General features: G+C 37.6%; 2 protein-coding genes across 3 annotated transcripts; both read left to right on the top strand.

The window, feature by feature from the left end:
- The first annotated feature begins 1,508 nt into the window (after positions 1-1,508).
- Positions 1,509-13,125, top strand: ppm1na (protein phosphatase, Mg2+/Mn2+ dependent, 1Na (putative)). The gene is made up of 6 exons (XM_079823994.1): positions 1,509-2,804; positions 4,894-5,465; positions 7,266-7,383; positions 7,516-7,630; positions 10,799-10,862; positions 10,989-13,125. The coding sequence occupies exons 1-6, from the start codon at positions 2,402-2,404 to the stop codon at positions 11,016-11,018; spliced, it is 1,302 nt and encodes a 433-aa protein (XP_079680120.1). The 5' UTR covers positions 1,509-2,401; the 3' UTR covers positions 11,019-13,125.
- LOC307130798 (amino acid transporter heavy chain SLC3A2) lies at positions 12,884-26,587 on the top strand. Of its 2 annotated transcripts, none has more exons than XM_079823992.1 (9): positions 12,884-13,184; positions 15,851-16,235; positions 17,895-18,059; positions 18,484-18,581; positions 19,976-20,053; positions 20,193-20,248; positions 21,279-21,474; positions 24,371-24,478; positions 24,623-26,587. In XM_079823992.1, the coding sequence occupies exons 2-9, from the start codon at positions 15,860-15,862 to the stop codon at positions 24,995-24,997; spliced, it is 1,452 nt and encodes a 483-aa protein (XP_079680118.1). In that variant the 5' UTR covers positions 12,884-13,184; positions 15,851-15,859; the 3' UTR covers positions 24,998-26,587. The 2 variants fall into 2 exon arrangements, with proteins under 2 accessions (XP_079680118.1, XP_079680119.1); XM_079823993.1 differs by having other exon boundaries at positions 12,923-13,184; positions 24,371-24,463; positions 24,623-25,163.
- The last annotated feature ends 219 nt before the right edge of the window (positions 26,588-26,806 follow it).

Genomic DNA, 26,806 nt, shown 5'->3' with positions numbered 1-26,806 from the left:
ACAGCTTCTCGTCCAGGCCCTGGTCATTTCTAGGCCTGACTACTGCAATGTGCTTCTGGCTGGACTTCCATCGTGTGCGATCAAGATGCTTCAAATGATTCAGAATGCACCGGCACGTCTTGTCTTCAACGAGCCCAAAAGGGCCCATGTCACACCTCTCTTCATCTCTCTGCCCTACCACTCGTGGCTCGCAAGTTCAAGGCGTTGACCCTTGCTTACAGATCCACCACAAGCTCAGCACCCGCATACTTCGACTCACTCCTACGAGTCTACATCCCCACCAGAAGCCTTCACTCGGCAAAGGAGCGACGGCTCGTGGTACCACCACACTTTTACTTTAAAGGTCCTGTTCTTCGTGATCCCATTTTTCCAATTTTAGTTAGTGTGTAATGTTGCTGTTAGAGCATAAATAATACCTGTAAAATTATAAAGCTCAAAGTTCAATGCCAAGCGAGATATTTTATTTAACAGACGTTCTCTTTCAAAGCCTACAGCGAACGGCCGGTTTGGACTACATCCCTGTACATCCTGCTTTGATGACGTCAGTAGAACAGTTTGTTGACTAACCTCCGCCCACAAGAATACGCAAAAAAGGGGGCGTGGTCTTGTTGCTCTCCCACGTGGAGAAGAGGAAGTGTTGCTTTCGGTTGCGTTTGTAGAGTGTTTGTCGCCATGTCGTCCAGACGCTGTTATTTTCATCCCGGAGTCAAATCACCTTTGTTTGGCCTTTAGGGACGCTGTATTTTGAGCGCATGCATCTCTCCGTTATGGTAAGAGGCGTGACCTTTCCGGGCAACGTGCGCTAAGCTGCTGTCAAATCACAACACGGGAACCGCTTGCACAATCAGAACTCGTTACGTATTTCTGAAGGAGGGACTTCATAGAATAAGGAAATCCTCAAGCCGTTTTTAGGACAGTGAAAACAGCGGTATACAGATACGTAAATTGTGTGAAAAATACTGTGTTTTTTACACGCGAAACATGAACACATGTTATATTGCACACTGTAAACACAATCAAAGCTTCAAAAAATCAGGAAAAACGGGACCTTTATACAACACCTTGCAAGACGCATTGACTAGCGCTGTCATGGGAAATCCCCTTAATTGTCGCTTTCCTCAGTGGACATACAAAAACTGATTTTTTTTTATTATGAATATAAGATTGACCTGAAGAATATCAGATGCAGGTAATACACTCGCTTAGTCGATCTCTACTCATAATACATACATAATACAATAAGCTTCAATGAAGCTTTTGTGCAAATGACCTAATCACAGCCGTGCTGACATAGAGACACATCACACTCATTTCAATACTAGTGATAATGTATAAGAAATATCTGAAGGAACGGACGTGCCAGTTATCTAATTATAGTTATGCAGGTTTTACTGTCAGGGTTGTGCAATGCACTTGCTCACTTTAATCACTCATTGTGTATGAATGGCTCAAGTCCAAACGTCACACACCTACGCTCCTTAAATACAGGTAATCTGCAAGCCTTCCAAGAACTAGGCTTTCCAACGTAGGCCAGTTCCTACCGCTCATAAGGAGAATTACTTTAAGAGATGTTCTAAACAGCTATATAATCATTCAGACTGCCATTTTATTCTTTCAAACTATTTATAGCAGTGAAACGCAGTGTTTACTTGCAGTGGATTAGGATTTGTTTGTGACAACATGTGGTTGTCATTGGCAGTTAGGCAATTAGCACATCAAAATGATATCTAAAATATTTTAAACCCGTATTAACTCATGCGACAAAAAGAATGACTTAGTGATTACATTATGTAAGAGGGCAACACCATGAACAGGATGTGCAGTAAATGCATTTTACAACATATTCCACATACACACTATTAAAAAAACATTCAATAACCTGAACATGTGCCAGTAATGCACATTTGTAATATTGTATGTGCAAATCAAACTCTTCCTGTTTAGAGGCTCATTGTGGAACACTGTTGTTCACCTATGGACGCAAACTAATCCAGGCAAATTACGCAGTAAGGATTACATGCGGGTGTACAGACGACAGATGAAGGGAAAGATAGAACACTGTGTGGTGTCTGAGGATGAGTGAACATAAATAGATTAGCCAATCCGAACTGGGCTAGAGAAAGAACACAGCTTGGCAAAAGTGATAAACACACCCAGAATTCACAAGACTTCATTATCATTAGTGCAGTCCAACGGATTTTATTGGGAACAAGTGAGAGGAGAGCGCTATTGCATAAATGACAACATATTTAGGACATCAAACTAATTAACACGCTGTTTGTCCAGTAATTGTCCCTCCTCTTTGGCTCAAACTCAACGAGAGGCACTGGATCGGCTTCGGAACACCAGAAAGGGGAGTTTGAGGAACAGTCGGAGATTGAAGCGGAGGATCCGGGTCGCCATGAGAACTGCCAGGCGGGCCAGCACCATGGAGGTGCCCTCATTCCTGCGCCAGCTGGTGAAGGAAACCGAGAAGATGGTAACCTTCTTCTTCAAGGGTGGGCGACGGGAGTCAGGAGCTGATGATGACTACTTTGAAAATGAAGAGGACATAGGTAGACCCTACCTAGAAAGGCCCATTTTGGAGAAAGATATGGCAGAAGGGGGTTCAAAATGGGGCATTAACTACGCCATGGCCAGTATGCAGGGCTGGCGTGCCCAGATGGAGGATTCCCACACCTGTATGCCAGAGATGACCGATGCCTTGCCAGAATGGAGCTATTTTGCCGTGTTCGATGGACATGCGGGGAGAACGGTGGCTCAGTATTGCTCCAGACACCTGCTGGATTTTATTCTCGACACAGGTACTCACCGATTTTACGTAGATTATCACTCACTATTACTGAAGATAAGGGATGAAATTTACACATGCAAAGAGTGAGTGATGCTTTCTGAAATTTCAAAATGTAAGCTAGATTTTTATATTTAAAGACGAAAATGTGACTGCCACCACAATATAGGAGTTTGCCTGAATTCAAGGTAAACATAAATTTACTTGAAATGCACCACTCACGTCACATGTAATACTAGTGTTATGCAAAATTACATTTTAAATTAGAATTGCAACTAACCCTATAATAAAGTCCTTGTTGTTAATTACTCATTAGTATATTTGTATATGTACATGGTAACAAAGACACCTTAAAATAAAGCCAATGTTATTTTTTATTATATGCAAAACATGAAAAATCGGCCAGTGCAGTAAGACCAAATACACACGTATTAAAGATACTTTATTTGAAAACAAACCTTAATATCTTGTAAGCCAATGTATATGAATGTTAATAGTGATGCTTTCATAGCACCACTACATTAGAAAATCGAAAAGCCATTTAAAAAAAAATATCAACATGATAAATATTATTATGATATTAATAAAACAAACGATTTTAAAAGTCAGTTATAACAGTGTATATCATCTTAATATGCTAAATGTTGGCCTTTTAATAGGCCAATCCAATATATATTGGACACATAAAGCAATGTTAGGTTTTACAAACGGGGCTTGGGGAGAAAAGTTCAAAGAAAGATTGTAAAAAAGTATATAAATACAATAATAATGAGTAATTTTTTATAGTTTCATTCAGCTTTCTAAGCATTATGAGTTTAAATCACAAATAATTTGATTCTATTGAATTAAAAAAAATAGTCAACTTAATAGTACATATATATATTTTTTATAATATTTAAGTGTTGCTCATATTTAGGCCTATGTTGTCAGGGTTTGTTGTAGGGAAAGGAGCGAGGACTCAATGATGCAGAGGATAATGGGCTTTTTAATGATAATAATAAAATAAAACAAGACAAAACAAAACAAAACAAAACTACCCAGAGGGGGAAAAACAGACTTGACTTGACTTGACTTGGCTTGGCTTGGCTAAGCTTGACTTGACTGGTGCAGGGAAACATGAGGTAAAGACGACGATTCCGCACTGGACTGCAAACACAAGGAGATTAAATAGGAAACAAACAAAAGAGGGTACCGAGGGAAGACAGGTGGGGCAAATGAACCAATAATCAGGAAACAAGGTGGGCGGGGTTAGACAATGGACACGAGCACATGGCACAAAGAAACACTTAAAGGGTTAGTTCACCCAAAAATGAAAATTCTGTCATTAATTACTTACCCTCATGTCGTTCGACACCCGTCAGACCACCCGTCAGATATTTTAGTTGAAATCTGATGGCTTTGAAAGTCCTCCATTGGCTCAATGGTACTCTACACTCTCAAGACCCTTAAAAGCCACTAAAGACGTCGTTACAAAGTCCATCTCACTACAGTGGTTCTAAAATAACTTTATGAATCGGCGACAATAGTTTTTGTGCGCAAAAAAACCCTAAATAACGACTTACATAGTGACAACGATTTCAAAACAAAGCATCATGAAGCTTCGAAGCGTTATGAATCACTGCGGTCCATTAGGCGGAGGCAACCGCCAGAGAAAATGAAGCAGGCTTCTCACAAGAAATGGGAGTGACGTATTCGGCGGCAAACGTTTCATCACCGCCAGCGGGACACACCTATAGCCGACAGCTTAGGGCCGGCGGCAAAAAGAAGCCGTGCCGATATTTTTTGCTATCTGGGAAGCTGCGCGCTCACACAAGACAAGACAAACAATACAGGAGTGTCAGGGCTCTGTCACAAAACCATGAATAAACTAGACAGAAGTGACAGAACCCTGACATATGTTTTTATCCTTCACAGTATAAATGAGTCTTTATATACAACATATAAAATATTAGCTGCCTTTATATTTGTGGAAATTTCAAAAGGTATTAACTGTGACAGAAATGTATCAAATCTTTTGATAGTAACACGCTTTGCTAAAGTAGGGTGAAAGGCACTGGGCAGATATTACTGTTGTTGACCCTATCATATGATTGCATAATCAGGCTGTGTGACGGTGGATGAGGATGTAGAACATGTCAAAGATGGCATCAGAGAAGGCTTCCTTGGAATCGACCGCCACATGCACACCCAGGCCCGCAATGAGAGCTGGGACCACAGTGGATCTACAGCAACTGCTGTCATGATCTCTCCACGAAACATCTACTTCGTCAACTGCGGCGATTCACGGACCTTCCTTTGCCGTGACGGCCAGGTTGTCTTCTACACGGAGGACCACAAACCCTTCAACCCACGCGAGAAAGAGCGCATCCAGAACGCCGGCGGCTCTGTCACCCTACAGCGAATCAACGGTTCGCTGGCCGTGTCCCGCGCCCTTGGCGACTTCGACTTTAAGGAGGTGGAATGGAGGGCTCCGACCGAACAGCTGGTGTCGCCCGAACCAGAGGTGTACGAGCTGGAGCGAACGCCAGGAGATGAGTTCCTGGTAGTGGCATGTGATGGTGTCTGGGACGCCATCAGTAATGAGGAGCTGTGTGCGTTTGTGCGCAACCGCCTGCAGGTCTGCGATGACCTGAGGGAGATCTGCGCTCAGGTCATTGACCTCTGCCTTTATAAGGTTGGTATCAGCAGTGAGAGAAAGCCATTGAATAACCTAATGGCCAAATCCGCAAGTTCCAGTCAGATTGCCTATCAGAGTGCACAGGTTTTTATTTTTAGCCAGGTACCTAGGAAGTTTGCAATTGGATAGGAAAAACATTTCAAACAATAGTATGCTTCGTTGTTGACAGCATTGGCATCGATGTTCCATGAAGAACTTTTAACATCCATGGAACCTTTCCATTCCACAAAATGTTATTTAAAGTGAATATAAAGGTTCTTTAGATTTTTCTTTAGAAAAATCACTCTCAAGTTGTCCCAGACTGGTATGAATTTCTTTCTTCTGCTTAACACAAAAGAAGAATGTCGGTAACCAAACAGTTGATGGGCCACATTGACTTCCATAGTATTTTCAACCATCAACTGTTGGTTACCCATATTCTTCAAAATATCTTCTTTTTTTTCAGCAAAAACAAACAAACAAAACAAATTTTTTTTGTTTCCAGTTCATTCATCACAATGGAAATAAATGGTCAAGCTGGGTGTAATGCATTTGCGGGATATTGTGTTCTGCTTGTGCACTGGACATTTAGGCTAGAGGTCGACCGATAGTGGATTTTTTCCGATAACTAGGTTGGACCACACTTGCCGATAACCGATTAATCAACTGATCAACTTTTTAAAATGGATACTGGATTAAAAAAAACCCACCGTAACACTCTAAATAAAACAGTGCTGAAACCATGCAAATGTGCTAAATGAAATACATGTAAATATGAATATATTAAAATGAGAAGTTCTAACAGAACAAATTCTACAGAAAATAAGTATAGGTATAATTAATTATAGTAACACTTTGCAAGTCCCATTTGTTAACATTGATGTATTAACTAGCTTACATGAACGATAAGCATTATGCAATATACATTTTACAGCATGTATAAATATAAGTATTAATATATGTATTAATTAATGAGAAATACAATTGTACCTTGATCATTCATGTTAGTTCATAGTCTATTAACTAAGTTTAACAGATCAAATAAAAATTTAAACTCAATTTAAAAATGTATACAATACTTCTACAGCATTTATTAACCTTAGTTAATGTTACAAATGGAATCTTATTGTAAAGTGTTACCATTTCATTTGAATCCAAACAGTCTGCTTTTTTAGAACACTTGACCATTATCAAATCAAAATAACAAAATGTGTATTGAAATCGCATGTGTTTCTGATTTTATTAAATTTCTGTCGGCTGCATGATGATACAGTTTACTTTTGGACCATAAAACTAAGCACTCTACCAAAATATATCTCACATTATGAGCATCATTTTGCTTTTTTATGCTAGTAACCCATGACGTCAATAACTCTGACTCTAAAAAATAAGGACTGTTTTGTTATTTAAAATGATTACAGGTACTTGTAATGTAATGTCATGTAATGAGATGCCGCATGTTGAGGCGAGGAAGCTTATAGAGCGCATAACTGAATCAGCTTGACCTGTTCTATGAAGATACTGTTCTCTAAATAGAATGATTACAAGGAAGACAAGAAGAGTGCGCAAGAGGGGATTGTGAGTGACTCGGACTTCAGGTTAAGGGATATTCAGAGTTACAAAGAGTTACAGCTGCTCGATCAGGCCCTTTGGATAATATCTAACATTAGCTGTCTGTGAGCATTTATATGTATTACATTATATACATATTGTTATGTATTAGTGTGTTGTAGCATTATTGATCTACTCTAATATTTATTTTTTATATTGTATTATATTATAAGGTTTTAAATTCTTAAATGTCTTCACATCTTGCAGGGAAGTTTAGACAACATGAGCATTATCATCATCTGCTTTGATGGCGCCCCCAAGGTGACACCAGAGGCACTGCAAAAGGAGGCAGAGTTAGAGCAGCTCATTGAGCAAAAAGTGGCAGGTAATTTGAACAATTCATTGGATATAAACAATTTGAATGCAATTATAACACAAATTAGATTAGATGAAATAGCCATCTAAATAAAAGTCAAACCTTTTTATATAAAAGTGTATTTTCTCTCACATTACCTAGAGATCATTAATGTGATCAGATCTAGAGATGAAGAACCTGACCTGCTGTATGTGATGAAATTCCTGGCATCTGAAGGTATTCAGGGCCTCCCACCAGGTGGAGGAATCTCATGCAAGTGAGTATTACAGGACAGTAATATATGAAATTACTGTACACTGCAAAAATGTATTTAAAAGTTAAGTTTAAACAAGACATAATATCTGCCAATGGGGTCAGAAAAACAATCTTGTTTTCCCTTTGAATTGTTTCTTTTTCTGGTTCACCCAAAAAATGAAAATTCTGTCAGTATGTACTTTTGTTTGGAAAACCCTCATGTTGTTTCAAATCCGTAAAAAACTTTCGTTCATCTTCGGAGCACAAATTAAGAAATTTGTATTGAAATCTGAGAGCTTTCTGTCCCTCCATTGACAGCTATGCAACTAGCACGACACTTCAAAAAGTTTATAAAGAGATCGTAAAACTAATTCATATGAATTGTGCGGTTTAGTCCAAACACAATTGCTTTATACTCTGAACATATTTAATTTAGACTTTTATTCACATATAAAGATTGATCAACACACTCATCAGTTATGGTAAACGGAAGCTCAAACATGTTCGTATGAAGTGCGAGAACCAATGAGGTTCATTCTTGTGTTACGCAGCACGTTTGAGCTTCAGCAAGAACCAATGAGGTTCATTCTCGTGTTATGCAGCACGTTTGAGCTTCTACAAGAACCAATGAGGTTCATTCTCGTGTTATGCAGCACGTTTGAGCTTCTACAAGAACCAATGAGGTTCATTCTCGTGTTGCGCAGCACGTTTGAGCTTCTACAAGAACCAATGAGGTGAATTCTCCTGTTATGCAGCACGTTTAAGCTTCAGCAAGAACCAATGAGGTGCATTCTTGTGTTACGCAGCACGTTTGAGCTTCTACAAGAACCAATGAGGTTCATTCTCGTGTGTTAAGGAGCACGTTTGAGTTTCTACAAGAACCAATGAGGTTCATTCTCGTGTGTTGCGCAGCACGTTTGAGCTTCTACAAGAACCAATGAGGTTCATTCTCGTGTGTTAAAGGTCCCATGGCATGAAATTTTCATTTTATGAGGTTTTTCAACATTAATATGAGTTCCCCTAGCCTGCATATTGTCCCCAAGTGGATAGAAATGTTGATCGGTGTAAACCCGAGTTCTGGCTGTCTTTCTCTGCCTTTGAGAAAATGACAGGCCAGACGAGCCAATCCTGAAGTCTCCTGGTTTGACGTCCAAGCAGGAACGGTTACCTCCCTTTCCTCCGCCCAGAGAATCTGGCACGCCCGAGAGATCATGGCTTGTGAACGAGTGAACGCTGGCAGTTTCTCAGTGTTTGAATGTACAAATGAAAACAGAAGTCTTTTTTCAGTTCCTTCTGATCTGTGATCAGTGATTTCTTATGTGTAGCTAATTATTTATTATTCGTGCACACGCTGCGGCTTCTCTATCTCCCGACAGAGCAGTGTTTTCGTGTTTTTTTATCTTGTGAGTCAGTGTTTTTGTACATCCTCGTCGCGTCTATCTGTTCTAAAATGTGCATATACAGTCGTTTCTGCTCAACTTCAGCAGAGTAACATCTTTAGAGATAAATCTTACACACGCCGAGGCTCGGGCTGCACCTGCACTGACCGGTCGGCCTCCAACATCCCCGACCCCCAGTACTGCATCTGGCCCACAGCGGAGGCACCAAACCCGGCGCGAGATTAAGCAGAAGGGGGGTAAGCGTGAGGGTATCTGGGCTAGGCTAGCCAGCTATTCCCACAATAAACTGGATTACATTCGATTACTGCTGTTGTGTCTTTGTTTGCGCTGTGTACTCAATGCGCGTCACTGACGCTTTCCATATGATAGGAACATATCTAAAAATAATGGTATAATCAACACTTACTCATAACTCGTTCATCTCGACAGCTGTAATGGTACTTTGCATGTGTTACAAAGTTGGTAGAATAATGATGAAGACTGACTCAGCGTGACTGGGACTCGTGTTTATTCAGAACTCTCAAATACAAACACAATAAACTCGCGCTGACTGACAGCGCTCTCATAACTCAGTAGTTACTATAAATAACTTTGTTAGCAATCGCTGAGCTCAGTCTCTGGTACATTAGTGATGTCCGGTTCGCGAACGATCTTTCTTTTGAACCGGTTCTTTTTAGTGAACCGAATCAGTTCACCAAATCGGACTGAATCGTTCTAAACGGTTCGCGTCTCCAGTCAGCGCTGATCCATAATTTACTAAAGTTACTAACTTTCTGACATGAGTGACAGCCCCTCCGACTAGAAATAGACTAATAACCTGAAGTATATGCTGTAACTACAACAGTTCACTGAACTGAGACTGACAGAACCGATGTGAAGTGAACTCCGGTCCATCCGTCTCTCTGGCAGCAGCTCGTGCCTCGTAGACCTCGTTAAACCACGCCCCCTCCGCTCATATCAAATGCAAAGATGTCAGCCAATCACAACAGTGGGCGTTTTTACTGAAGTCTCACAGCAGACACGCCTCTTGTAACAGGGCCTTCAGCCACAGGGCAAACAGCAGTATAGACAAAATGCCTTTTATTTCTAAATTATGACATTTTATGATGTAAAAATCATACTAACAATATAAGTACACCTCAGGAAACATTATAAAATAATAGAAAAATGCCATGCCATGGCACCTTTAAGGAGCACGTTTGAGTTTCTACAAGAACCAATGAGGTTCATTCTCGTGTGTTTTACGCAGTACGTTTGAGCTTCCATAAGAACCAATGAGGTTCGGTGGAGCTTCTGTTTATGTTCGCTGATCAATGTTTATATGTGAATAAAAAGCCTAAATTCAATCTGTTCATTATAGAAAGTGATTGTGTCTCTTCAGAAAATTTGGACTAAACCACTCAATTCATATGGATTAGTTTTATGATCTCTTTATGAACTTTTAGAAGCGCCAAAGTTTCAGTTGCGTAGACTGTCAATGGAGGAACAGAAACCATGTGTTATTGTATCATTTTCATTGAGATGAACACAAGTCTTATGGGTTTGGAACAACATAAGGGTGTATCATTGATGACAGAATTTTTATTTTTTTGTGTGAACTATACCTTTAAATAATGGCTTAAAGTAGTGCTTCTCAGGTAAATGTATTCTGATTTAAGAATGTTTAGATATTTTATAAAAAAAACGACAAAAATACTAAGCAAGAAAATATTTGTTTGCAGTGTAGGAGAGATACATGTGTGTGTGTGTTTCTCAATCTCTGTTTTGTTGTCTTTTTTTCTATATTGCAGGAGAGATTGTATAATTGCAGCATATCAGAAATATGCAGCAGCCTTTAGACCTCTTGAGCCAATGGTATGTGTTTGAAATGCATACATATGTTTAAGCCACACTGAATACATTAATTCCCCAACATTTTATTTTATATGAATTTAGTTTATAAAAATGCTGATATTCTCAAATACTCTTTCATCATTTAAGGATATTGGTGGTTCTGATGACTCCACCTAGTGGCCGTTACCCTGAAGATGGAATCAAGCCTTGAATCTCTGTAGATGTAATAATTAATGTGAGGACAATATTTGTGTGCCACCTGCTTTACAGAGGTCAAATTGTTTAGCCAAACTGTTCATTTTTTTAATCAATGTTGTGTATTGTACACATAGAAACAGAAACAGGAAGAAGAGGTGTATTTATCAAATGCGTTCGTAAAAGGGGCTTTCGCACCAGAGGTTCGTTTTCATAACTATTGGCCCTAGGGGAAAATTTTGTTCTTGGGGACCGCCCTGGTGGCACATTTTTATTTTGGAGTCAAAACTACCCAGTGCAAAAGCCCCAAAAGGTAAAGCATTTAACATTGACACCATGGAAAGGTTCTAATAAAAAATATAAAGATTTCACGTTTTTTAAAGGTGAAGTGCATAACTGCTGCAGCACCACTACCGCCAAAGATAATGATTGTTTCAAACAAGGTTCTTAAACACTTCCTTCATTGTCATAGGTCAAACAAATAGATTTTCCCTGCCCCAAAATCACGACATTGGTTGAACGACTGTTGTCGCGTAAGACTATTGAACAAGTCATCATGAAACGGAAGTTGCAACCGTCTTTTCTTCCCTTGACTGAAGCGGCTTCTCACATGAGAAAAACAATGTTAGTCAAGCCTTGATTTTGTCCATCGGTAATTGATTGAATCGTTAGATCATTATTGTTTTCTATTGTAAGAGCACATTAATTACAAAATAATAATGTGCAGAGATTAATCATTAATAATAAACACTTAATTATTCCATAGTATGGCTTAAAATGCCACAGAAATAAAGTAAAAAAATAATGGTCCACTTAATTGTCTCTCCACTTGTCGCTGGGATAAGAGAAAGCAATACCATTAAAAAAATACACAAATCACCTTTAAGTAAATATACATTGTTACTTTTTTAAATCTACTGAAATATTTTATGTAACATTGCGGTAGGTTGTTTCACGATTAACTTCACAATTGACATAATATTTACATATCTGAGATACTTCAATGTATAATTGTATTATAAATATTTTTCTTGTATTTGTTTATAGATGTTAAGTTCTGTATACTTATAGAGGACATAGACAACCAAACTTGTACAGCTGTAAAACTAACATCTGTAAATCTTTATAAAGGGTATTTTAAACAATAAATTCACTTGTCTCATTTTATTTTTACTTTGTACACCTACTCTCTGTCATTTACAGTCTATATTGTTATGATTGTTATGAGAATGTTTCTTCAAAATGTCGGGATCTCTATGTATACACAATTTATATTAACTAATGGGGTAGGGGATTAGTTCACTTTAAAATGAAAATGAACCCATAATTTACTCACTATCAAGTCATAGGTGTATATGACTTTCTTCTTTCTGATGAACACAATCAGAGTTATATTAATAAATATCCTGGTTCTTCCAAGCTTTATAATGGCAGTGAACGGGGTAAATAAGATGAAATTGAATACGGATAGCGGTCTGGCGGAAGCTAGATATTTTACTGTATAAAGTTTAAAATATGTATATTTTTCTTACAAAAACCCATCGAATCGCTTCAGAAGGCCTTTCCTGTAGCTCAAACAGTAGAGCGTGGCGCTAGCAACGCCAAGGTCATGGGTTCGATTCCCAGGGAAAGCAAGAACTGACAAAAATGTGTAGCTTGAATGCAATGTAAGTCGCTTTGGATAAAAGCGTCTGCCAAATGCATAAATGTAAATGTATGTAAATGTCTTCTTTTACCAATTGTTTACTTTTATAATTACTTATTAGGCTAGGCTCGCTGTGGTATGGACATATTTTCTTGCGTGTGTGTGTGTGTGTGTTGGGAGGGGGGTGGCCATCATGAACTTTGTGTCTGAAAGGGAATTTAAAAAACCCTGCTGTAGAATGTGTTACTGAAGTGTCATGGACCATGACACCTCTATACTAATTACTTAAACCTCATCTTTGGTGTTACTGTCATACTTTAATGTTCAAAGAGAGTTAAAAACAAGAAGGTCAAGCTTGAGCTCACTGAAGTTGAACCTGTTTTTCACTGCAACAACCTGGGCAATGCTAATGGCTTGTTTATTATAACAATAAACTGTAAACTGAAACAAACAGAACCGCAACATTCAGAGAGAACTTGTCCTCTGCCAGACGGATCCAACCGGTAAGTACAACGGCAATATTTTGCCTAGAGTTTACATTTTACAGACTATACAGTGTTCATCTTACAGTGTCATTACTAAGAAACACTAATAAATGAAATAGGCATAACACTTTTCTTTAACACTGTAAAAAAATGTTTTAAATACTAACCTTAGAAGACTAAGGTTTTAGCATAAAATAACACACATTAATAACTACTACAGTTGTGCTAATATGTCATGAATCTGTTGCAAACTTTAACCATCTCAAAGCAAAAAATTGCATTCCCAGTTTAAAATTTTATTAAAATAATTAGATATTACTGTCAGTTTTTATGTTTTCTGTGTTCATTTTGAATTTAGTTAAAGATTTTGTAATTTTATTTTGCGTTTCTGTCATTTTGAATCATTTTTTAAATATGTCTATAGTTTTCATTTTTAGTTTATTTAGTATGAATTATTTTAGTTCTTTAACTTAAATAAAAATAAAAAATGTTGTCTTGGTAGCTGTTACAATACAAAAAGTTAAATTTTTTTTGTTATTTCAGTTAATGTTTATTTTATTTCAAGTAATGATTTTTCTTTTTCTTTTTAGTTTTAGTTTTAACTTATAGCTGGTAATAACTTATGGGAACCAGTCAATCAATATGATATTCTTATGATTATTTAAATATATAAATGTAGTTATTATACAAACTGCATATAATACATACACACATAACTATTACTAATATTAATATTAGATAAATGTGTTTTGAGTTTTGTTTGAGAACACTGTTTTGGTTGTGCTTTGGCTCTGTGTGACTGTGACAATGAATATGGTTATCCTTCTGCTCATAAATCATTCATTACTAGGCTTGAGAGATATAACCAGTTTATATGTTAATTATCTCAAGCTGACTATCTTAAGACGTTACTGTAGCTTTACCCATTAATAGATATATGGGATATAGGCAGCAAGTGAATTTCTTTTCCTCAAAGTTGATGTGTTAGAAGTAGGAAAAATGGGCAAGCCTTTTTTCCCACTTATCTGGGGAACACATGGCACCAGGATGGCAGTGGTTCTCAAACTTTTTATACCAAGCACCTCAGAAAATTATGTGACTCTCCAAGTACCACCATAATGACCAACATTAAAATACAGTAGGCCTAACTATTCAGCTACAGCTCTGCACAGCTCAAAAACAAGGCAGTTTATTCCTAATAAGCATATTTATTGTTGTCAGCCAATTTAACATTGCAAATACACAGTTTGTACATTAACACTGCACTGTGCTTACATACAGGTAAATACAATAAAATAATTATTAAATTAAAATGTGTTGTAAAGTTAAATTAAAACTGTACTGTACTTAAATGTAAAAAAAAAAAACCTTTACTCAAATAAAGATTTTAACACTAAATTATTTAGTGATTCCTCTGCGTACCACTAGAGAGGCAGCCACTAGTACTCGTACCACACTTTGAGAACCACTGCACTATGGGAAGAAGGCAAGCCGGCGGAGGCAGTGTGATGCTCTGGGAAACCTTGGGTCCTGCCATCCATGTGGATGTTACTTTGACACTTACCACCTAACTAAGCATTGTTGCAAACCATGTACACCCTTTCATGGAAATGGTATTCCCTGGTGGCTGTGGCCTCTTTCAGCAGGATAATGTGCCCTGCCACAAAGCAAAAATGGTTCAGGAATAGTTTGAGAAGCACAACAGCGAGTTTGTGTTGACTTAGCCTCCAAATTCCCCAGATCTCAATCCAATCAAGCATCTGTGGGATGTGCTGAACAAACAAGTTCAATCCATATGGCACCACCTCGCAACTTACAGGGCGTACTTAAATGCTTATAATAGGCTTATCATAGTGCATCAGGGTAAGACAAACACGTTTTTGGAAGAAGGATTGATGATGCTTTTAAATTAGTTTTTAAAAATTTTTAAAAGTTACAGTGGGCCTTGCATGAGAACTGGGCATACTGTTCCCTTAATGGGTTATTTGGGAAGCTGAACAAGGTTCTCTTTCCCTCACAACTAAAAACACACTTCTTTAGTGACATTGTTGATTTCGTGGTCTAAAAACAAAATGACAGCGCTGCCGACGGCTTCTATAACCCGAACGAAGCTCGTTGATGCGTGCTCTTGCTCTGGTTGATGTGCGCACTCATCCGGGAGAAGTGCACATACAAGGAAATCCGCCCTTTATGATGTCATGCAGGGAGGGCCATACTCGAAAAAAACTATACCAATTATACCAATTCTGAAGGAGTGTATTTGGCACAGAAATACTTTTTTTTTTTACTTTGGCCTTGAAATCCATGAGAATTCAACTCTTTAACAGTGTAAATAAGTCAGAATGCATGAAATAGCATTAGACATACCCTTTAAAAATATTTTATGACGTTGGATTTGTATGTTTTAACCTGTAAATTAAGTTTTAAATTGCACTTACATTTATTCACCAGGGATATTCAATGAAGAATGAAAACCAACGCTGGTCTCCTTTACATCATACTGTATAACTATTGACCACTGATGGAGAAACGTGAAAAATTTGAAAGTTTCAGGGATTCTCATCAGCTACAAAAATCTGAAATATTTTCAATTTGATTAAATTAGATAATATGTGGTGCTGTGCCTGTAACACACATGCAAAACTTAGTTTTGTTCAAATTGTTTTTCATCTCAATGGCTATAGTGAGACCAGATGACACTGAAGGTCGAAGGTGATCCAGGCTATGGCAGCGCATCTGCTAGAGGGCGATTTACAGATTTGGAAGGGTCAGAGACTGTTCCTCTCCTTATCCAAGAAAATCAGCACCAGCAGAACATCTGGAAACCCCTGAGCAAAGAGGAACTGGAGAAGTGCGCAGGAGGACCAGAATGGAAGAGGTTTCGTTCTCGTCTGGTGCTTTGCTTCTGGATTGGTTGGCTGATAATGCTTGGAACTGCAGTCGCAATAATCGTCCAGAGCCCGCGGGCGGCGTCTCCTTCACTACAATGGTGGCAGAAGGATGTGTTTTACCGTCTGCAGCCAGCACTCTTCATGGATGCAGACAGTGAAGAGGTCAGCCGTATCAGCAGTAAGTTCATAAAACTTCATTTACAGCAGTTACAAAACTGGTAGATTGCAACTCAAAACATTCAAGCTGTTTATCCACCATCCATCTGGAGTCTAAAATTACACCCACATGTTTACACCCGTGTTTAAGTATCTCCACAAACCACAGGACATTTAGCACATGTTGTGACTGTCTAGTAGACAGTAAATCAGACAATAAATACAAGGGTGATTCAAAGGAAAATGAGCCATTTGTGTGCAAGAAAATAATTAATTATTTATAAATGTAACACTTTACAATAAGGTCTCATTCGTTAACATTATGAATAACATTGAGCAAAACATTTGTTACAGTATTTATTAATCTTTGTCAATGTTAGTTAACAAAAATCCAGCTGTTCATTATTTGTTCATGTTAGTTCACAGTGCATTAACTAATGTTAACAAATACAACTTTTGATTTTATGAATGCTGAAATTTACATTAACTAAGATTAAAAAATGCTGTAGAAGTATTTGTTCATTCTTAGTTAATGTTAACTAATGAAACCTTTTTGTAAAGTTTAAACTTTATGAATCATAACTGGTTATAATTGATCAACATCCTTTAACTTGAAAAAATTTGAAAGAATATTTTCCAAATGCAAATGCTTTCACCCCAATATTCAGATTAGTGGTCAACAAATATTTGTTTTTCAATGGCTGATTATTAAACTAGCCATTCATTTTCGGTCACAGCCTTACGAAGTACCAGTTATGTATTGTTCCTAAGCCTAAAACTAAAGAGCATGTAAATTTGATGTAAACCCCACATTTCAATCATATCAAATTAAGTGAATGAATGTATAATTTTTTAATTATCTTTAAAAATATAATTGGTATGATTTATTGTAATGTCTCATGTTAACACGGTTACTCATAATTATACTCATATTATTCATAATATGTTGAGGTTTAATGTTACAGAGTTGAATATCAGTGCAAAAAAAATGTCTAAAGTCTTAGCTGGCACATACAAGTGCCTTTGGACCACAATATTTTCATGATGGTGGAAAAAATATGGAATGGGAGAGTAAAAGTGTATATTTTAAACTGCAGTCTCTCGGGGGAACTCAAAACATTTGATAAATAAATTATTTCTACAGTATAACATATATTTTAAGACAGACAGACATGGGGACACAAATACTGTCGCACACACCAACGGCACTTTTCCTGAGAGTGACCCACTAACACCACTATTGATAATAAATTATGTTTTAGTAACAAATTCAGGGAGGAACACGTTCAAATTGCCTATCCAAAATGTACGAGAGGAAGCCTATATATAGGCTACATAGCCAACTCACCTACGTTCCTCGACAGTTTTCTGCATCACTCTCACCTGTTTACTATCCTAACCAGAGATACAGGGGGAGTACTCTGGGTTAATTCTGGAAAAATTCGGAGCTCGGAGCCCTCTCCTAGCACACGCCAAATACACATACTTTATACTCTATGTTTATTTGTAGGCTATAAGTGTGAACTCGTAAAATAGGCAATAAGCGTGGTATGTAGCCTACATGTGAAATGTCAGTGACTGAGTGTGAGCAAAACAGAATGGACTAGTGGCCTAAGACATGTAAACAGCGATGAAATTCCAGTAGTGAAGACCATCATGATGGTGTCTGTTTCACATTCAGGGGTGTCTGAGCGGCTGCCGTATCTGAAGTCACTGGGGGTTGGGGCAGTGATCCTGGAGGGCTTCTTCCGGCATAACAGCTCCCCACCCAACCTGACAGAGATTGACCAAAGTCTGGGCACGCTTCTACAATTCACACAGCTTATCAATAAAAGCCGGAAAGCAGGCACGTGCATTTTCATGATTAAAAAGTGTACTTGATTTTATTTTATTTAGGCATTCACCCTATTACAAAAATTAAAAGTTTTCATTAAAAATTGTCTCTGCATGCAGTTGGATGGATCAGGACTGTGCTAACCTTGGCATCCAATAGATGGTGCTGTTTAGCCATATATTGCATTAAAACCTAACTATTTTGTATATAAAATATATTTTGTCAAATGTTTTTGTACTTGAAATGTGTGCTTGGTTTACAATTTTGTTATCTAATGCAAAGACAGTCATACATTTTTAGCTGTGTCCAAATAAATACCGGTACTGCAAATGTGCATGTGAAACAGTGGTAGTGTGAAAACAAATTGAAGTATATTTTTTTTGTGTGCAAAAATATTAAGGCAATATTAACTGAAAGGTCTTTCCATATGGTTTAGGTGTGAGAGTGATGCTAGACCTTTGTGAGCTGGACCTGTTTGAGCAGGAGTTGGGTAATGACACTGAAGTTTGGTCTGGTGCATCAGAGTACATTCAGGTAATGAATGTTATTCTTATGGGGGACCATATCAGCAACAGCCTTGATATTTTGATCCAACATGAAGCCTACATTTTTGCAGGGCAAGTGCCGACTCTCACGCATTTAGCATAAAGTCTCACGCAATTGACACTGTTCGCTTTCACATCACACAACCATTTTCTTAAAATAAAAAGTGAAACAAAGAGGACGCCAGACAGAGCAGGTTACTTTGATATGAAAGAAAGTCTCCGCTTTCAAATTCTGTCAATTGTATTATGAAATTCAAACGCTCTTAAATGCGACGTGACAGATCGCTGTTGCACCTCAGTTCATGCGGCACTAAATAAATAAACACGAATGAACAATTAGAAGTTATCAATCAGTGTTTCAACCGCAGAAAGAGGTCAATAAAACAGCTGGAAAACAATATGTCACGCAACGTTACATTTAGGCCTAACGTTACCTCAGGAAAAAGCCTAAAGTTAGCTAGAAAAATTAACTACACTAGGCCTATAACTTTAAATTCATAAGCTTGTGATTCGAAGCTTGATTCAATGTCGATTCATTTGGATACATATCAGGTATAGTAGCTACTTTTTTTTTTTTGAGGAAGATCTCTCAACTGTAAACATACAGGAAGCCCTGTCAGCTGGTGTTATTATTTAAAAGGTTAAAATTAACATCTTAAATTAATATAATGCTGTTTTATAATAATAACGCTAAACTATTTTAATGATATGAGTAAAATATATAATAATAATGCAATATAGTGCATATATTAGCAAAATAGTCCTTTCTGCCCTGCAAATATAATTTTTTAATTCCCATGTGCTCCAATGTCAAAAGAAAAAAATTGTGATAGCATTTTCATGACTTTCCAAAAGAGGGAAATTATTAAGTTGGTCAGAAGAGAGAAAGATGCCAAATTTGTCAACACTCAGGCCCTCAGCCATAGAAACACCATAACAGCAGCCTTAATTATTTTTCTGCCAAGGTAATATAACAAAAAACAAAGTATAGCTATATAAATGTGTGTTTTTTTTTAATGAAAGTATGAAAAGACTGAATCTAGGTTTCTAGATTTGCGATATTTCATCACAGTCTATGTAAAGGCCCATTCTGTCTCTGACACATGTCGTAAAATTTTGGTTGAACTGTGTGTAAACTAAATATTATGAATTAAATGAAATGATCAGCTAGCACCACCTAGCACCAAGTTACCAGCGCTAATACCAGTAGGCTATAACTGGTTTGAACTTGCATACCATACCGGTGTGGAAATTATGATATTGTGGCTAGTCTGTCACTAGATAAACAAAATATTCACGTGGTAAGGATTATTGTCAATATTGTCAATATTTATGTCTACCTTTTGTTTATTATTGCTCATGTGATATTATTTCCCTCTCCAGTTCTCATTAAGGTATTGGCTGGAGTATGGTGTGTCAGGGTTTGGGATCTGTGATACAGACGCAGCCTTCTCTGCAAAGGTAAAACTATCTGAAAACACACTGACGTGTCTTGTTTTGTGGAAAAGGTGTGTGGGTTTTTGATGATGATGCAGTGCAGGAGATTAGGAGTCCATACGCAGTGCTTGCATAAAAATCAATGTGCATTTATCATTTACAGACCCTAATGGAGTGGAATGTGCTGATGCAGGAGTTCAGTTCACAAGATGACGAAAGGTATCATACTGTCGATCAAAAAGTCAATTCCTGAAAGACAAACTCAAGTCTTGGTAAAAAAAAGAAGAAAAAAAAAAGGTGCAATGGGTGGCAAACACCTGGCCTTCATGTTGACTTTAACACAATATTCACTATTAACCTGTTAACTGACACCCCCCTCTTTGAACGTAGATGTGAAAAATTAGATTCACTTAAATTATTATAATTCAAGAATGCTTTGGAAAGTGAAAGTTTGTACTGTACTAAACTTTTTATTTTATACAAAATATTTATTTTACAAAATAATTTGTATTTGTGATTTGTATAATATGTGTTCCAAATTTGAAGTTGATGACAAGTCAACAAAATTGAGGTAGCTATATACCTAAAATAAGCCAACATTCCATAATTTTTTTATGTGTACTCAAGTCACAATTTCTGTCAGTTCTATCACAAAACAGCAACCAAATATGGAACATTGGGCCCTATCATACACCAGGCGCAATGCGACAGCAGGGGCAACACAAGTGTTTTTGCCCGTAGTTTCAGCCCGTAGTATGCACCTGGTGCGCCAACCTTTTTTTCCGTGGTTAAACTAGCAAAAGTGGATTTGGACATGCCCTAAGTGCACCTGAGCCATGCGCTTCAGACCATGCACTCAGATCGCTAAAATAGGGCCCCTTGAGTCCCTTTCCAACAATATGTGTTTTGCCTAGATTAGAAAAAGATTTGATTATAAAAATACTGCAGCACGTTTTGTAAAATCTAAAACATGACACTGCCCACAAGGGGGAGTAGAATTGTCATGGTAAAGAAATGTCCAATTTAAAAAAAGTTTTCACAGGATGAATTTTGAGTGTTTAAGCTTTTGAATTATACCTAATTTATGATGATTACTAAAATATGTGATATGAAAAAAAGCAATGAAAAAAGTGTGCCAAGTGTCCCGGTACTGGGACAGTGACAGTTACCAGGTCAATTAATTTGCTACATAAACTTGCTTTACGTAAGTCATGGTGACAAATCAGATCTTGCTATCTCATTCTTGTAGAATATTGATGGTGAGGCAAACAAGTAACACTCTTCCAGCGCTAAAGGTGTCCAACATTACCGTTAATGGGTCACTGGTGGAGCTGGTTACAAAGTCACTGATCCCCTCATCACACCATCCGTTGTCTGCTGCTGAGGTGGCTGAGGCCATGGAGGCCAGTCTGCAGATGCCACAGGGACACTGGCCGAGCTGGACTGTGAGTGGACTTTGCACTGAACTTTAACAGTTAATCAATGGCAAAATCCACAAGACTTATAAAATTATCAAATTAAAATTTTTTATCTATTAGTGTTTTGAGTTATCATGCAAACCTATTTGACTGGTAAGCTAACATCCTATCATATTACTATATAGCTAGAATGCTAATCATTTAGTCTGCTAAGGCTAAGCTATCATATCCAGCGCAAGTTATTTCATGAAATCATATGATGTTGAAGGAGGATTGGATTGTGCATGAAATCAAACTGGACAATTATTTTTTATGGATTTTTTTTTTGAAACAGTATTTATTAAGAAGGATTTATCCATGTACATCATTATTATTATTATTATTATTATTATTATTATTATTATTATTATTATTATTATTATTATTATTATTATTATTATTATTATTTTTAATTCATGTGCCTTCATAATCTTTAAGCAAAATAACTTCCCCTCCCTGTTGCCTGGCTTGAGGATGGGGAAACTTGTCACTAACATGAGATCGACCAAAAGTAAAACACAACCATCCAATCAATTCCTGAGACAAAATCAATGACTACGCTACATTTTTTTCTAATTCGAGAAGCCATTTTAACTTGGGTATATATCACGATAGGAAGGGTCTGCACCTGAACCAGCTTAATACCAGCTTGGCTAGTTTTAGCAGTGATTTGCAAATCATTTGACTGCAAGAGAATGTTCGAAAAAACAATATACACACTTTATTTGGAAATTATACTGTGAGATGGGTGACATGTATCGTTTTATTTTACACGTTTTTTGAGCTGGCAGGAAAATTGATCTGCCAAAAACATGATATGGGTCTAATTTTTTTTTTGTGACGCATAAAACTGGAATACTTTCATTTACAGTAAACACGACCAAGACAAAACATGATATCAGCAGCATTAATTAATTACAGAAAAAGAACATGTAGGACAAAACCACATAAGGACTTGTTGTTGACAGCCTTTTGAGTTTGATTCATGATATAATTTTCACACAGAGAGAAATGTTAGATTTCTACATGGTCATTAACAAAGTTTAAAAACATTAAACCCAGGGTTCCACAATGCTGGAAAAAAATGCTAATCTAGTAGCCTACTTATAAACAAGTGGAGAAATCATGGAAAGGCTTCAAAAGTTTGAAGATTTCATGATCTTGACCAATAATTCATTGAACAAAAAACTTTGATTTTTTGATCTTTGAACTTTGACTGTATATTTAAAATGTAACTTCCTCAATTTTCAACCCACTTTGTATTGTTACAATGATGGTAGTATATGTAAATTAACAATGTTTACGCGTTATTCGTGTTACCTGGACCAAGAAATTCACGTTCATTTGTCAGCAAGACTTTTGACAGCTCAAGGGCTGTTGTGAAAACTACAGAATATCCCTGCTCACGGACAGTCTGAATGAAGAGTTTTTGTTTTGTTTTGTTTTTTAATGAATCACACACTATCTACTCTTTAAACAGTATTATGGTAAAAATGGAACAATATGGCAACAGCTTTCTTACCTGGCGACAGCGTTCTGCTTCAGGTGGAACTAATGAATGTTTCTTTCCATTTTATTCCCAGCGTTTGGGCGAAAAACACTATTCATGGTCATCTAGTTTGAAATGTTGTCTACAAATATGGAAGTTTTTCAGATTGTCCGTCATGGCTTTCTCTCCGTATTCACGATTCTTTGCAGCCTTTAGCAACTGCATACAACACGCTGCTGGATCCTTCACTGGAAACCGATAGTAACTCACACCCCCTAAACTTCTACTCTTTAAATTCTTGCACCCAGGGACAATACAAGTTGACACCATTATGACTAAAAGTTTGCTAAGAAGTATTTCCTACTAAAGCAAGGGGATATTTGACTCTGGTCAAGCATTTTCAATAGGAGCAGACTTGTACAGCAACATATCCAGTGCATTATGGGTGTTGAAGTTTTCCTACATATTTGGCAAAATATGTTTTCCTACATATTTGACAAAAGACAAAATGCTTGCCTTTTCTCTCTTTTCTCTAGTCAGGGAACACTGATTTAAAAAATGTTTTGCCTTTCTACTGCAATTTTTATTGAAAGCTCATTATGCCAGCTGTGAAATACCCCTTTAAAGCTGCACTATGTAACTTTTACGTCCACTAGAGATCGCTTATTCAAAACAAAGGTGTAGTTTGATGACGCCAAGTTTGAGCACGGATTCATGGGTCGTCTTCACCTCACAGCCGGTGGAAAAGAATCGGGATAGGACTCGGGCAGAAATCATGTTGATGGATGCGATTATTAACGTTACTGTAGTATGAAGCAGAGCAGGACAGAGTGTTGTGGGAGCTGAGCAAGGACGCAGGAGCGATTGTTAATAAGAAGAGTGGAACACACGCCTCGCGAGCAGCGGGACTTTAATTATGGCATAGTCGCCACTTCCACTTTTCTAGTCATGTGTATGAGGTAACGCAGCTCTGTTTATTAGACACATATTAGACAACAATATTAGACACATCTGAGTGTGTTAATGATGTTATGACGTTACTCTGTGCGTTCTCTCAGCGGCTGCTATGACAGTTGTTCACACTGCAGTGAGAGTAAAGCGTTTCTGCAAAATAAAACCGGAAACCGAGGGTAACACAGATATGACGCAATTGACAGGCGATGCCCTCACACGTTCCGGTTCCTTGGTTAAAATAGCAATTTTCTCATGATTTACAAATAGTTGGAAACATTTGGGATATTGTAACTACTCAACTGAACAAAATATATAACACTAGGTTTTTGGATATTTTACTGAATTTTTGTTTTACATAGTGCACCTTTAAGGAGTTGAATTGAAGTTTCTGAGAATCCTGTATGCTCTGTATCCAATGTCACATGTTTGCACCAATCACAGGTGGGTGGAGGAGTCCCTTGGGAGCTACAGAGAGCCATTCTAGTCCTGATCATGACTTTACCTGGGACACCCGTCATCAAATATGGAGATGAGGTCAGTCCAATTCAGGTGAGATGAAAAAAACATCCCCAACGTACCATTGCTGTGGTAACAGTTTAAAAAGGGCCTGTTTTTCGAATCTGTTTGTTTGTAAACTAATTGAATGTTTAATAAGTCGATGGCATTTTTATTTTAATCTGTTCAAAAATGCAGAAACAGCTGAATCAACCGCTAGCCCTTTTCCAATCTCTGGCTCAGTCGCGTGCTCGTGAAGAGGCTCTCCACTTTGGCAGATTCACCTTCCTCCCCTTCAATGGCAGCATGTCATCCTCTGGCCTCAATTCTACAGCCACACCTCCTTTAGCCTTCCTGCGCTCATGGGGCTGTGTACACTTCCTGGTCTTGTTTAACTTGGGTTCTGAACCTCACACTCTGGTCCCAGACTGGGCTCCCAGCCTACCTGAAGGTGGAATGTTTGTAAGCAGCACAGGTCTGGACCGATCTGGCCCTGTGTCTCTAAAGTCAATAAAAATGCAGCCACATGAGGCCATTGTCATAAAACTGTTTGAATCTGACAACTCTTCCTAAGATAAAAGGCTTGTAGACTTATAAATGCAACTAAGATCTGAAGATGTTAAGTATTGGATAGTTGTATCTAAGAGTAAGTATATTAACTGAAACTAAATTAATGTTTTTGGGCTGGATTGCACTTTGTTTCAAATAATCTAATAAAAAACAACAACAATGCAAATTTAAATTAGGTGAGTTGTTTTTTCAAATATGGGCACTTTTATGTTGGTAGAATCTTTTTAAAAACATAACTTGTTTTATTTTTTATAGAGTATGAAGGTGACATTAAAATGGGAAATGTATTATCATCTTACCTCATTTTTGCTATTTTGTAAAATCCCTTTTACGTTTTTACGTCTTTCAATTGTCACCATTATGTTTAGTTTAGTTCATGGACTTTCAGTTCATTTTCATTTGTCATGTGTTTCTTTCCTGCCACTCATCTGTTTCCTTAGTTAAGGTCATCATTAGTTCATATGTGTCAGCTGTGTGTAATTTATCATCTTCGTTTGTATTCACTACTTAAATTGTTCCTTCTCCTTCACTCCTTCTCCGGTCACCATTATGTTAAAGGTAAGCCATATCTGATATCAGATGTTGATATTTCAAATCACCAAAACAACATATGCCCCAACCCCAAAAGGGTCTTGCCTCTATTTTAATAGCTCCACCCCACACGTACGTACGCACACAACACAGGCAACACTATGGCAGAATCTTCTATGCCAGCCGGCCGAGGCTATGATGTCATCAATAAGTGAAAGCAATGTGTGTTACTATGGTAATCCAGGTTGACTGTTCAATGAAAAAGTCATCCCTTACATCCCAAAAACACAAACACTGTTCTCATGAACAACTCGATAGCACGAGCATGACAGTCCAACTAACAAATATATAAGCCCACAATTATGACAAGATTAGAGGGTTATATCGATCACTAAAAGAGGAATTAAAGGAAATAAACATATATTAGGAGTTTATTATCTTACTTTTCGGACACACTGCGAGCTGACGCTTGAAACAGACAGCGGTTTATAGGATTTGGAAATGAATGGGTCTTTATCATAGCTGAAGAACGACGATATGATTGCAAATGGACAAACAAGCGAACACGACACACGAGCATATTCAAGCAAAAGCCAGCATATATTAGTTCTGTGAAACAAAACAAAACCAATGTTACTCACCTATCGAGAAGAAATAAAGCAACCTCGCTGTCCGATTGCAGGCCTTAGCGCCCCTCGAGTTCTCTCCAGCTCTGGAAAGCTGATCCGATATTTACACGGGTTCTACTTATTGCCTGATCGTAAGCCTTCTTTTGTTCCACAGACATTTTTCACTTTTGTTTTTTATTTATCATCTCTCGCTGCTCGGCTAATGTCTGTCCTGTGTGTTGTGTCTTTTGAATAATGACGTGCACTGAGCGATCTCTTCTCCCCATCATTAGTAGACACGTCCCTTACTGATGATTGGCTACAAGTTTGTTTTGGTACTCGACCCGAGACACTTTTCTAAAGCATTTTTTAAATATAGCTTATCCCACCTTTAAAGTGTGTTGTGTGATTGCCTGTCTGTGGATTATTTGAGATTAAAATACATTTGGAACTGTATTAGCCTGTCTTTGCCTTCCTACCTGCACGCACACGTGACAACAATATTCTTACTTTCATATGTAAAAATAGATTATTACAATAGTGATGCAAAGTCTGATTCATTTCCGCAAACCGGTTCTTTTCAGACAGTTCGGCTCAATGAACCGGTTCAAAAAGCCGTTTCTTAGGTTCTTGCAATGCAATGATGTCCCTATTCATTTCTTATGTTATATCA

The sequence above is a fragment of the Gobio gobio genome, assembly GCF_949357685.1.
Source record: "Gobio gobio genome assembly, chromosome: 8".
Classification (NCBI taxonomy): Eukaryota; Metazoa; Chordata; class Actinopteri; order Cypriniformes; family Gobionidae; genus Gobio; species Gobio gobio.
This window is presented reverse-complemented; position numbering and strand designations above follow the sequence as displayed.